The sequence below is a fragment of the Lepidochelys kempii genome, chromosome 12 (assembly GCF_965140285.1).
Source record: "Lepidochelys kempii isolate rLepKem1 chromosome 12, rLepKem1.hap1, whole genome shotgun sequence".
Lineage (NCBI taxonomy): Eukaryota > Metazoa > Chordata > Testudines > Cheloniidae > Lepidochelys > Lepidochelys kempii.
Window position 1 is genome coordinate 39,536,735 of NC_136391.1, and position 13,297 is coordinate 39,550,031.

The 13,297-nt window shown below is 61.8% G+C and overlaps 1 protein-coding gene across 6 annotated transcripts in view; it reads right to left on the reverse strand.

Annotated features, from left to right (window-relative positions):
* The window catches only part of PIEZO1 (piezo type mechanosensitive ion channel component 1 (Er blood group)), a 114,277-nt gene that overhangs the window by 35,436 nt on the left and 65,544 nt on the right, over positions 1 to 13,297 (reverse strand). For 5 of the 6 annotated variants that reach the window (XM_073308188.2, XM_073308189.2, XM_073308186.2 and 2 more), the window contains 3 exons: positions 12,386 to 12,428; positions 11,559 to 11,721; positions 27 to 195 (listed from right to left, as the gene is read on the reverse strand). In XM_073308188.2, coding sequence (XP_073164289.2) covers positions 27 to 195; positions 11,559 to 11,721; positions 12,386 to 12,428 — 375 coding nt within the window. The remainder of the gene's footprint in view (positions 1 to 26; positions 196 to 11,558; positions 11,722 to 12,385; positions 12,429 to 13,297) is intronic. The other variant, XM_073308187.2, reaches the window with a different exon arrangement.

Sequence of the window (13,297 nt, forward strand, 5' to 3'; positions counted from 1 at the left end):
GAGAGGACCCTCCCCTCAACACCTACCTGCCAGAGCCAGCAGCAGGATGGCCAGAAACTTCCCCACCGCCAGCAGGAGCCAGTGCACCCTCACCCGCAGCGTAGCAGCCAGCAGCCCCCTTCGCTTCGCAGAGCCCACCTCCTCTGCAGTCCCTTGCCCAGCCGGCCTCTTCAGGTCCTCCTCCTCCTCCTCCTCCTAAGTAAGGAACGAGAGCCAGGCTGTCACCGTGTCCCTCCGGCCCGGCAGCAAGAGCGGCCACAGAGATGGATTCCTTTGGTCGGTGCAGTTACTGCACACGTGGTAGGAAATCCAGGGATCCAGCCCTGCACGCTGGGGCGTCTCACACACACGCACACACTCTCCACGCGCCCTGGCCCCACAGGAGGCAGTACAGAGCCAGGGGCCAGGAGGAGACAGTTCCCCTCTTCAGAGGGTGCGGCACACACCACGTGGTAAAGACACCATTGACTGGTGGTTAGCACGGAGCAGGACTCCGGAGTTCTATTCCTGGCTCCGTCACCCTCACTGTGTGACCGTGGGTAAGTCACTGCCCCTTGTTGTGCCTCAGTTTCCCCATCTTCCAGATGCCTTTGGTGCCCCTGACCTGCCTGGCTTACGCAAAGGGCTCCTTATCCCTACAATACAAAGGCACTGAGCTAGTCGGAAGCCCAGGATGAGCTGAGCTCCGGCCAGGCGACGCAGAGCAGAGCCATGGAATGCAGAGAAGGACGACACCACCATGGAGCCTGCCGGGGAAAGGAGACCCTCGATCGGTCTCTGGGCAGGGCACCGGAGGCGAGGCGTCAGAGCAAGGGAGGGCAGGAGCAGAGCCCACGCTCAGGGATCAGTCACGCTGGCTGTACAGAGCACCGGACAGACATGGACCCCCAGCAATGGATGGGTCGGGAGATGCAGGCAGCATGGTCAGGCTGCGGTTTCCGCCGACGCACAGAGAGGAATAAATGGGGACAGAGACTCCTATTCTAGACCAGCCTGTGGCGCTGGCCCGACGGGTGGGGGAGGTTCTATGGGTCTGGTTTACCTGCCCAATGGCCTGGCCTTTTTACCAGCCCCACACGAGAGGGTTCTGCACCCACACCATGGTCATTTCAGTGACCAGTGGCTAGAGCACAGGAGTCAGGGGCTGGGCCTGGCTCTGACACTGACCCCGGGTGAGTCATACCCCAGCTCCATGCCTCAGTTTCCCATCAGTAAAACAGGGATAACCAGACCTGCTTTGCAGGGATTTTTTCACTCAGCCGGCTGGTGTTTTGAGGGTCCCAGGTGGAAGGTACCAGCAAAGCCCTGGAGAGGACTGGACGTGGCACAGCAGGAGTTTGCTGCGGCTGCTGGGAAAGGGTGCCGTCTCCTGTGGTCAGAGGCGGCAAGCTCCCCACCAGGGCTTCGGTGGGAGGATAGCTGGAGAAGCCACCGGTGTTACAGGGAGTCGCAGTGGAACCAGCTGCCCGTCCTGCTCAGTTCTCAAAGCACCTGCCATTTCCACAGCAAGGTGGGCGAGGGAAGAATAAATACGGAGCAACGAGGAATCTGCTGCCAGAGCAGCCCCACCGGGCCACGTACCAGGCGTGCCGGGAGCCGCTTGGCCACCTGCCTCTTCCTCCCTTCGCTGCACCCTTCAGCCACGGGGAGGTTCAGAGATTTCAGACAACAGCAGCCCAGCTGTAGCTACATATAAATGCCACGCATGATCTGCCTGGCGAGGGCACAAGGGGGCAGCCCTATGTACGGAGCTGCCACGCTGGAGCAGGGCAGGGCCCAGCCAGCCTGGTCTCCTGTCTCTAACAGCGAGCGCCCAAGACAATGCCATAGATTCAGAGGCAGGAGCTTCTCCAGACCTTTGGGAAGGGGAAAGGGATCTGGGATCCCCCCGGGCTCTGCTGCTCTCACAGGGCACTTTCCAGCCGTCCATTGCAGCATCCTCACCCACACCCCACAGCAGGGGAAACTGAGTCCCAGCAATGAGAAGCGACTCCCCCACAGTGGTAGTGAATCAGTGGCAGAGCTGGGACGAGGACCCAGGAGTCCCGGCTCCCATCTGTGTGTCCTGTCCACTGAGTGATGCTGCCTACCAGACGAGGAACCCGGGCCGCAATGTCCAGATCCAGATCCAGACTCTTCCAAGGTTCTGGTGGGTCGGGTTCAGCCCGTTGCTGACAGATTCAGACCCAGACTGTTTGGGCTGGGCGGGCAAAGGTGCCTCATCACCCCATGTACAGTGGTGTCCCGTCCCTCCCCAGCCATAACCTGACCCTCCAGGTCAGAGAGTCACAACCTGGGAGTATTTCTGGGTTGGGTCATGTTACACGGGGGTGGGAGGGTGAGACAGGCTGGGGACCTGCCCCGTCCCATGGGGGTCACTGGAGACCAGCACATTCCACCAGGAGCTTGGTCACTGCTCACTCACATGCTGCCCAGTCCTCCAGCAATCCCTGCTCTCTGCAGCTCTGGAACCAGCCCTGCTGGTGTGGGAGCCAGCTGCCGCCACTCTCCACCCCACAGCCCTGCACCTGGCCTTGTTTGTCTCATTAGCTGCTTGGAAAACACATTACAAAAAGCCTGTTTTTCTTGGCGCTGCAGCCTGGGTTCCCGGCACCGAGCAATTTTCCAGGCCGCCTTCCGCACTGATCCATTCTCGCAGCAAAGGTATTTGCAGCTGACGGGGCTCCAGCCGCAGCCTGGCACTGTCCGGGCCTGGGCTCGGGGCGCCGGGTTCAGATCCAGTTCAGATTACTTCACGCACAGAAACAGACCGCAACTAAACGGCATGAGGGCTGGCTGGAACCCTCTCCTGGAGCCGGCATTCACTCAGCCTTTTCCACCCTCACCTCTGCACTCGCTGCTGGCCCCTGCTATGGGGGATCTGCAGCGAGAGGGGGCCCAGGCCCAGGGCCAGGGCCAGGGAGTGCTTCAATCCTAACTGGAGGGGGATGGGCAGCCGAGGAGAACTGGGCAGCTCCCTCCTGCACAGCTGGATGTATCGATAGGGTCCCTGCTGTGCACCCAGGGGAGCCAGGGCTTTGCAGCTGTGGGATTTGGAGGTGGAACCCCACTGAATTATGGGGCTGAGGCCCTCGCCAGGTATTTCCATTTCTGCCAGGAGAGCTATGCCAAGGCAGACCTTGGCTCTGCTCTGGGCACTGTCCATCAGCACCAGGGCGTCTCGCCCGCCAGGCTGCCAGGCCCAGGGCTGATGGGTCACAAGCACCAGTCACAGAACAGACCCCGGGACACGTGGAGCTAAAATTCACAGCAATGGTAGAAAGCGAGGGCCCTTGAGGCACCATGCCCAGAGAGCAGGCCGGGGTACAGCGGGTTGCAGCCACACACTGAGCCCAATCAAAGGCATGAAGGAGCCATGTTCTGGGGTCACCCCAGGCGAGTCCCCTCCTTCGCTGTCTGAGCCTGGGCCCCCTTGCCCCTAAAGAGCCACTGCCGGAAGGGTGGGCAGGGAATCGTCCCCACGCATCCTGTGGTCTCCAGTGCCCAGCTAAGTGCCCTGCGCGTGGCCCCAGCCCGGGTCGGCTTGCCAAGAGCGCTGGCCGCAGGAAGCTGCTGCACCAAGTGCCACGGCTGGAGAGAAAATCCCTCCCCTTCCCCCCACAGCTGCCAGCCTCCATCAGCTCTGCGGGGCCAGCTCTGCCAGGCACCCTGCTGGGCGCTCCCCGTGGCTGGCCCAGGCAGCCCCATCCCCGAGGCCGGGCTGGGACAAACAGCCAGTGTTAGGAACCAAGAGAGATCAGATGCTGCAGCTTGCTGGGGGACGCGGACACTTCCCACCTGCCTCCCCGTGGGGGGCTGGGGCAGCTGAGACTTAGCAGCTTCCAGGCTCCGCGCCCCTGGCTCACCCTGGTCCGACCTGAGCACTCTGCAAACCCCACCCTCCTCCCCCAGCACCCAAGAGCTAACGATGGCGTTTCCCCCTAGCTGAGCCAAGGGGCTCCTGGCAGCAGCGGCTGGCGCAACCCAGGGGCCGGCGCAGCTGTGCCAGCCACCTCACTGGGCAACGTTCTCACGGGCCAGTGCCAATGGGAAACAAAAGGCCTGGCCGGCCCTGAGTTAGGCTGGGGTCTGTCTCCTGTGGGCCGGGAGCACAGAGGGTGGGGAGAAGCCCCCTGGTTTCTTCACTGCTAGCACGGCCAGAAGCAATCAGAACGGTCTATCCCCGAGCAGCTGGCTTTGGACAGGCCCATGCCAGAGCTGTCTGAGGAACTGGGGAAAGCAGCCGGGTCGTAGCAGCTGAGGAATCTCACGCTACTTTACAATCCTTCTGGCATGAAGCCTTGTGCCACCTCTGGAAGGAGGGCACCGGGGGCACTGCTCCCATCTCAGAGACGTGGCACCGCACAGCAAGTCAGGACACAGCCAGAACCCAAACCCGGACCCTCTGCTCTAACCACTAGGCCCTGCTCCCAACCAGCCACACAGCCAGCACAGGACTAGAAACAATAATCCACTCGCAACCCCCTAAAGGCCCCGCCACGCAGGGTGCTGGTGACCAGGTCCCCATCATGGGACGCAAGCTCAGCTCTCTGCCAGTGAGTCTCTTCAGCCCAGACACCAAGCAGGGACCAGGGAGCTCTACAGCGCTCAGCTCTGAGTGCCAGAGCTGGAACGAGTTTGCTGGGTCTCTACCTGGCCCCTGTCTGGACCCATCCGCCAGTTGGGTAGGACTGGCAGCCTTCAGCCACAAAAGGGCTGGACTGGGCCCAAGGCACATTGGCAGAGCTCTGAGGATGAGCCAGCCGCCCCGAACCACTCCTGGGTGCAGCAATCAGCCCCCTCTCTGGCCAGCAGGCGCACGAGAACACCCCGACACACATCCCCCTCGCAACCCGGGGCGGGACGCTGGCGCCGTAGAGCTCTGAGGCGGGCAGGGCAGGGCAGGGCGTTGGGCTGGGAGGAGCTGAAGAGTTAACGTTCCCAGCAGGAGCGGAGAGGGCCAGGCTCCGCGCCCCCGATCCCAGCCCAGGTGCGGCTGGGCCTGAGGCTGGCCAAAGCCCACATCCCCCGCGGTGCTGCCCCAGGTCCGCCTTTGCTTTCTGCCCCTACACGCACCCCAAGGCCCCCGACAGCTTGTTGTGGCAGCAGGGGGACATCTCCACTGAACACGGCACCCGGCAGCACCCACTACCACAAAGGGTCCCCAAACAAGCCAGACCCCCAGTGCAGCGGACAAGCATCTCCAAACCGCAGAGGGAAATTTCCTTCCTACTTGGCTCACTGCTCTGGCCGCTCGGCCTCCTGCCAACATGGCTGGAGGGCAGGAGCCAAGTGAGCCCAGGTACCAGCTGGGGCAGAACACGGGGGGATCTGGGCAGCGTCTGATCCAGAAGAGGCAGGAGGCCCTGCTCCCCAGGTCCGCGGCCCGGGGCTGCTTAGGCGAGCTCTCATTAAGGAATGTGAATCTTGAGGAATGTTCACAGGGGCCAGGGGCCGCGCCAATCCCAAATACAGCACAGGCACCGGTTCAGACAATTCCTGGGATGGTCCAGGCAGCTCCTGGAACCGCAGGCACAGCTAATGAGGAAAACATTGTCCGTCTTGGCAGGACGAGTGCTCCCAACCCAAGGCCCCTTCCTCTGAGGAACCAGGGGCAAGTCAGATGGAGAAGAGGAGGGTCAGGAGATGGTCGCTGACTGGTAGTCATCAGAGGCCTTTCCCATCCCATAGCCACTTGCGGCCCAGATGGCCTCAGTCCTGTGTCCCTGTCACAAAACAAACCCCAGACTGGGTGCCACTTTGCTGCTGGGCTCAGCGGAGAAGCTCTCTCCATTGGGGGTGCCCCTTCCAGGGCAGGGGCACGGATCAGAGCCGGGGAAATGCAGTGCTACTACCTGCACTAGCAGTTCTAGCCTGCAGGCTCTGGAGCTGCCGGTCCAGCACCTTGCACCACCACTACGCAGACGAGAAGAGAATTCTCTATGCCATATACAATTCACCCGTGGAACTCACTGCTGCAGGGTATTAGTGAGGCGAACAACAAGGGTTCCAGATGTCCATGGATTGCAGCATTAGACGTCCTAGTTGCTAGGATATAGTTACTCAGGCAACTGATCCTCAGGCTTCAGGCCACAACCTGATCACCAGCTGAGGCAGTAAAGCATCCCCTCCCAGGGTGTAGCCTTAGCCAGGTGCATTGTGGGCTTTTCCCACCTTCCTCTGAAGCACGCAGCACTGGCCTCTCCTGCAGCTAGACGGACCAATGCTCATTTCCGCAGCTGCAATTCCTAGGTTCCCCTTCAGGCTTCGAGTGACTGGTTGCTTCTAAAACGCCAACTCCTCAAACACAGCGGTGACCTCCCGGCCTCATCAGCTGGAGTGCCAGCGTCCTGCCCCCACAGGCACCTCTGGGTGCCCTGGCTGGGGATGGACCTGCCGGGCTGGTTTGTTCAGGGGGGAGGATTCGTTCCACTGGTCACCATTCAGCGAGGGTCTGAAGGGATGGGACAGGAGAGGCTTTCTGTGCTGGGAGTAGAGAGCGCTGCAGGACAGCACACCAGGGAGAAGGCTGCACGTGCCACCCCGCTGCCCCCAGACACCCCTTGCTGTGAGCCCCGGAGCCTGGGCTGCAGATCCAGCTGCGCCCGGCCCCGAGGGCAGCTCGCCAGGAGCACCGCTCCAGTGATGAAGCCCAGGGGCTGCAGCAGGGGCCGGACAGGGAGGCCGCGGGAGGCTCCAGGAGCTGCAGGCAGCAACACTCGGCCACCAGCCCATCTGGCCCCGGCCCCAGCTGCAGCCTGGCCTCTGGCGAGCCCCACATAATATCGGCTCTGTTACTCGGGCTGTTTCCTAGGGTCCCCATGGTAACCGAGGAGCAAACGCGGTCCCTCCTCCGCTCGCTGGGTGACTCACCTTGGGTTTTACAAGGCGCCCGGAACAAGGGATGGGGGTGGGGGGCAGAGGAGCAGGAGCTCCCTCCAGGTGGGCGTGGGGGGAACACTGCCTGCATCACCCCGCCCCCCCCGGCGCCAGGCAGCACCAGCCCCACGCACCCGGATTCCAAACCCCAGCCTCTGGGCAACACAGGCCCAGCTCTGCCAAACCAGCTCCTTACCCCGGCCCAGCGTGTGGGGTCCTGGGCAGGACTCATTCTCCTCTGGCTGGAAAGGCGGATGCACACGGCTGTCACAAAGGGTGTGCTAGACTCTATGCTGCACTGGGGCAGGGCCTCCTGCCCCCTGTCTCAGGGCACTAGAGGTGTCCCGCTGCCGGCAAGGCCAGGCCTGGTGATTTTGCTCATGGGCCATTTTCTTGGTGATTTTCCCAACAAACAGCCCTGAGTTTGAGGATGGGGGATTCCAGTGGGGAGCCTGGCGGGTCAGAAGTTTGGGGTTTGGCCTCCAAAGGGTCCAACATCCAAACCGTTCCCAAATCAGTGGGGGCTAGAGAAGCCCTGGAGCAGCTCTCCTCTTCACCCGCCATGGACGTCCTGCCTGCTCCGTGCCTAGATCCTCACGCTGGCTCCATGCTTGGATCCCCCCGGCGGGATAAAAGGCTCCATGCGTCCACCTCCTTCCAAAGCCCCTGGGGTGGGAGCCGGGAAGCCGGTGACTTGCAAAGGAACGGAGACGCCAAGGTGTTACGGCCGTCAGAGAGTCCTGCCCTCCTGGAGCAGAAACGGGGGGGCTCTGGCCCTGCATGTTGGCCAGACTCGTGCTGTGGTAATTCCACTCTGCCGCCCAGAAAGCCCCACACGTGCTCAGCGGGACACAGCACTCCCTGCACGTCCTGTCCTTAGCTGCTGCGCGACGTCTCCATTCCAGCTCGGAAGTGGCTGCATTTCACCAGTGGAAGAAGGGATTTCTCTCTCACAGGGGCCGTGCGAAGATCTGTGAAGTGCTTTGAGATCCTCCGCAAACGGTGCTGCCAGAGGGCTACATATCTGGGCTCGTAGCTGCAGCAGCCCGATCTCGGGCTGCGTGTCAGCTGACAGGCTGGACAGAACTCTGCGGGGTCCGGATACTGGAGGATGTGCAGACGCAGGAGGCCAAAGCGTCCGTGGGATTTTGGAGTAGAACCGAACCCAGTGTGCGCTGGCAGTGCTAAGTCTCCGGTTATCTGGGCAGACGCCCTGAAACTTCCTCTGTGGAGCAGAGGGAGCGTGGGGTCAGGGCTGGGAGGAAACCGCTTGGCTGGCTCTCCCCACTGTGGAGATCGCGTGTCGCTCGAGGCCAGGGGTTTATCGGCACTGCGGTCATGCCATTGCTTGGATCTGCCCGGGGGTGGACGCGGGCAGTTTGGGCTGTGCGAACGCAGCACTGAGCCAGGCGCGCTGGGCTGGCTCCATCGGCAGAGGGGCCCAGCAGCTGCTGAAACAAGGTTTCCGAGATGCCGGGAGCCTGGAGCTGGGGACAGCCTTGCCTTGCAGCTCGTGGCTGGGTGCTAGCTCAGGGACTGGGGGCTGGCGGCAGGGCCCAGCGGGGAGGGCTGGCCTCCGTCTCTAAGACCAGTAGGGGTTGGATCAGATCAGCAGTGCAGGAGGCTGTGACGCCCGACTTCACATGCTCTCTCCCCAGCGGCCTCCCAGGCTCGACGCAGACTCACTCCTGCAGCCGGTGGCTGTTACATGGGAGCTGTCTGACCAGCTAACAAAGGCTCCAGCCGGGGCTATTGCAGGGAAGCACCAGTCCGGGATGGGACCGACTGGCCTCATCCTTCCATTCGCCCCCCACTTTTCCGGGAAACACAACGGGCCAGGTTCTCTGCCATCACACCAGGGCACTCTGTGTCCGTGGCAGAAGCATCTGGCTGCTATGAATCCATGACCCAGGCTCACTGGACACAGGCCAGGGAGGACCAGGATGGGTGGGGGGCCTGGCCCTGTGCTCCACACTCTCTGTGGGGTTCTCCCACACCTGCCTTGGGGCCCCTCATACCCAGAGCCATGCTGAGGGGGCTTGGGTGAGTCAGGCTTGGAGCAGCTTGTGGACAATTGTGCCAGGATTAGCCTCGGGTGCTGGTCTCCTCCCTCAGGAGAGTCTTTGTGGTGCCTTGAAAGGGCAAGTCAGCTGGGGCCCTTGATGTGGTTTGCCGCAAAAGGCCGCCGGTGAATGGGCCAAGAGCCCGCCCGTTCCCATGCACAGACAGGCCCTAGGGTGACTTGCAGGCAGGACAAAGGACGACTGCACTGAGCCGGGAGTGCAGGTGATGGGAGGAACCGAGCCCCACCCATGTTTGGGGGCTCCCTCGCCCTGCAGTTCCAGGGCGTCAGTCGTGGGGAAAGGGCCCAGGTTACCCCGGTCAGTCAGGCCAAGGGAATCAGAACCCTCTGCCCTTCTCTAGAGCTGTCCGTCTGCCTGAGGCACTTTACAAACCAATGGGAAAACTGAGGCACAAGGCAGGGGAGGGCCTGGCTCAAGATGGCAGTACAGCAATGCCAGAGCTGGGAATGGAAGAGCTCCCCAGTTTCTAGTCCTCTGCTTTAACCCCAGCTCACGTCCCATTCCCATAAATATGCCCCAGGATGGCGGGGGGGGGGATTCCCTCCCAAATCCACTGGGAACAAGGGGTGCCCAAGCCTCCTCTTCCAGAGAGGGAAACTGAGGCACAGGAATGGACCACAACTTGCCCTAGGTCAGATGACAGAGGCAGCGGTGGAGCTAGAAACAGCACCCTGCTCTCTGGACCCACAGCCCCAGGCCCTGTTCACTGGACAGGGCTGCCTCCCTTCTGGCAACCCAACGGGCTGGTCATGCTCTTCCCCAGGCCTTTCATTAGCACACGGCCAGGCCACGGCATCCAACAGCACCGGCGGTTAGCGACCAGCACACCTGCCCTAGCCACCAGGGGGGACCCCGAGGGGAAGGGGTCAATGAGTCAGTGCAGGCAGACAACCCCGGCTCTTGGGGGAGATCCAGGGCAGGCTGGCGAGTACAAGACGTGTCCCCCATTAGGAGGCTGCATCTTGCCCCGTCCCAGGGATGGGTCCCTCCCAGGCCCCAGAGCTGAAGAGCCCTTCATGCGGACAGGGTTTGCAAGGCCAATGAATGCAAGGCCGGCACGCAGCAGGCATCTGGTGCAAACTGGAACAGTCCAATCTCTCGCTGTCAGCCCTTGAGCACCTGCAAGCTCCGGGGGCTGAGACAGGGCGAGGCCCAGTGTGAAGCTGAAGGATCTGCCCCGTAAATTAGGCAGCAGTGCCAGATTCCACAGCCGGGAATGCGGTTCCCAGGGGGCCAGGTTCGCTGGTCCTGGCTAATCCCATTAGCACATCTGTTCCATAAGTGGTCTCTGGGGCTTCCTCGGCCAGGCCAAGCTTCCCAGGCTCCCAGCTGGCTCCAGCGGCAGCAATTTGAAAAGCTAAATAATGCTCAGGAGGGAGTTCAGCTTGGCCAGCTCCTGTGCTAAGCGGCGGGCTGGCTGCAGACAGGTTGGGACACTTCTGTGCTGCAGATTAACCTGGGACCAGACAGACCTAGCCCCTTGAACTCCTCCTCGGGGCCGCTTTCCCAGGAGCTCAGTGTCAGCTAATGGGATTCCCCGTGTACGAGGGCCAGGACGGTACAATAAGTACATCATTTTCCATGCTCTCTAACACCTCCCATCCCAAGGGCTCTCCATCTTAGTGCACACGCCAGGCCCTCTGAGCTCATGTACGCAGCCACGGCAGAAGCAAGCCTCACGTATGCACAAGGATCACTTTCCTCCTACACTGAAAAGGGAGGTCGCCCCGTTGCTGAGGGGTGTGAAAAATCCACCCCCCACGGCAGTGTCGTTCAGCTGACCTAACCCCCGGTGTACACAGTGCTAGGTCAGTGGAAGAAAACTTCCATCCACCTGGCTACCGCCTCTTGGGGAGGGGGATCCCTGCACCGCTGCAGCTGTTCTGTTTCCGCGTTTCAAGTGTAGACAAGCCCTAGTGCCAGGCAGCCACCTCTGGTGCCCCTGTTTAACAGGGCAGAACTGCTCCGGACAGGAAGGACAATCCTGTATCCAAGGAATCCAGCCTGTTATCTTGGCTGGGGCTCTGGAAAGAGCAGGGCCGTGGCTGGCAAGGAAAGGAAACACACACCAGCTGCGGACCCAATGCTCATTATCCTGAGGCAGGTCTGGCCTGGCCTGGCCTGTGCTGGAAGTCCTTCCCCCACCGCACGGATTGAAGCTGCAGACACAAGTCAAGGCCATGGCTGGAGCCCGGAAGATCCCTGTGGCCGTGGAATGGTTCTGTTGAGGTCCAGATTCTAATGGGGGTGCGGGGGTCATTCCTGAGTCCATGCCCTGCACAGGACAGCTCCCCAAAGTGTGTGTGGAGGGCTGTTTGTGTGTGTGTTTGGTCTAGAAGAAATCCCATCACCCGAGACACTGACAGCCAGTCTGGACAAGGCCCTGGGGAAGAATCCTGCCCACGGGAGGGGCTAACAGAAACCCGGGGTGGAAAAGCCTGACAGCTCTAACCCACAGCTAGAGCAGTTCACCAGCTTCCCCCTGCCGCTGGGCACGGGCCATCCCAGCAGGGACCACACCCGGGCCTGGCGCCTGTCCGTCAGAGACCAGCCATCTCAGCTGGTGGAGAACCCAGTGCCGGGGCAGCATCTCACCTGTTCGAGGGGCTCGAGCGACTCCAGCCTCTGGACACGCACCGCTGCACTGCCCTTGGGCACCAGGCGGTGGCCCAGGCCGAGGCAGGTGGCAGAGACCAGCAGGATCCCCAGGTCGGGAGCCACCAGGCGCACAGAGTTGGGGATGTCGTTTAGGTCCAGCCTGCGAGGGAACGAGTCGGAGGGCGGGGGGAGGGAGAGGTAAACACTCGCCTGCCGACAGGCCAGCCCCTCGCGCTGTGTGAGACCCACGGGCAGAGGCCAGTGGGAGTGGCTGGGGGGGGACCCACGTGGCTCAGCCACGGTTGTGGGAACAGACCATCAGGGAGCAACGCGCCCTGCCACGTGCTCCTGCTGGCCACCCCACAGCTCCCTCTGGCCCTGCCTTGGGCGAGCGAGTCCCTCCGCCAGGCTGGGTGGGAAGCTGGCAAACCCAGCTGGGACAAGGAGACTGCGGCTCTGCCTTCGCCCTCTGCCAGCACAGCAGCAAATGCCTTGAGTCGCTGCGGCGGCATGCTGGGGCACACAGGCGGGCTCTGGCCCTGGCCTGTCCCACCACACGGTGCTGCTGAGGTAGGCGTAAGGCCCAATTGTGAGACACTCCCCCGGGGTGGGGACCTGCCTTCTGAGCCTCCCCCCAGCGATCAGTTCATGGGCTGGAGCACAGCCCCCGATGGCCCCCGTGACCACCCAGCCAACGCCCAATCACAGCAGGGGCTTGGCTCCCTATATGGGGCCCGCCCCAGAGGAGCGTGCCTGGGGCCACATGCGAGAAAGCCATCACCACCCAAGCTCCACGCGGCATAATGCAGAGATCTGCCCCTTACCTGGTGACCCCAATGTGACGGGCGAGCGTTTCCCACGTGCTGCCTGTAGGGAAGCAAACAAAGAGGGAGTTAGCCTGGCAACCCCCCTGGGAACGGACACAGACACCAAGACATTGCTGAGCCCAGCAGCAGATGGACAGTGTCTGAGCAGGGGAGCTGAGGGCCAGCACAGGGCCAGCAGCGCCTGATACCACAGCAGGTGGCCGCCTGCAGTAACTCACCAGCTTGACCCTCGCGAGCCAAATGGCTCAAAACTAGAATGTTTCACCTAAAGGAACAGTGTGACTAGTGCAGGCCTAGATCACCAGACCCGTGTGTGCAAAACGGCACGCACCGAATCTGTGCAAAGTTACTGCAAGGGCACGTGGGAGGGAACAGTCAGACGGCTATTTCTGCCCCCGGCTGTTTGCACACCCAATTACGGTCTTAGCGAATACTGTACAATCCGCTTTGCCCATAGAAATGCCAGGTTCAGCCCTCTAGATCTCACATTTATACAACATCTTCCAAAGAGCTGAAAGCTCTTTCCAGACTAGCCATGCAGGGATCGCTTTGCCCACCGCTGAAATGCGATCACCTCCGAGGTGGAACGGGCCGGCTGTCTAACAGCCTCATAATATCCGTTGAGGGGAGGTGTCACAGAGTCCCCGGGCGATGCTCTGGAACTGCTCCCTACAAAGCCAGTCAGGACTATGGAGGAGTCTCCTCTCTGGGAGCAGCCTGTCTGTAGGACACACAGCTCACACAGCTTCCACCTTCCTGGGTCTGACCTCGGAGCATTCAGCATCCTCTGCCCCCCGTGTGTTTCCCACAGCGAGTCCGCTCAGGCGGGGTCCTGGGGAAGCCAGAGGGTCCTGCCCCCCAACTCCGCAGTCAGACGGGACTCTCAGCCAGCCAGTAAAACAGACGGTT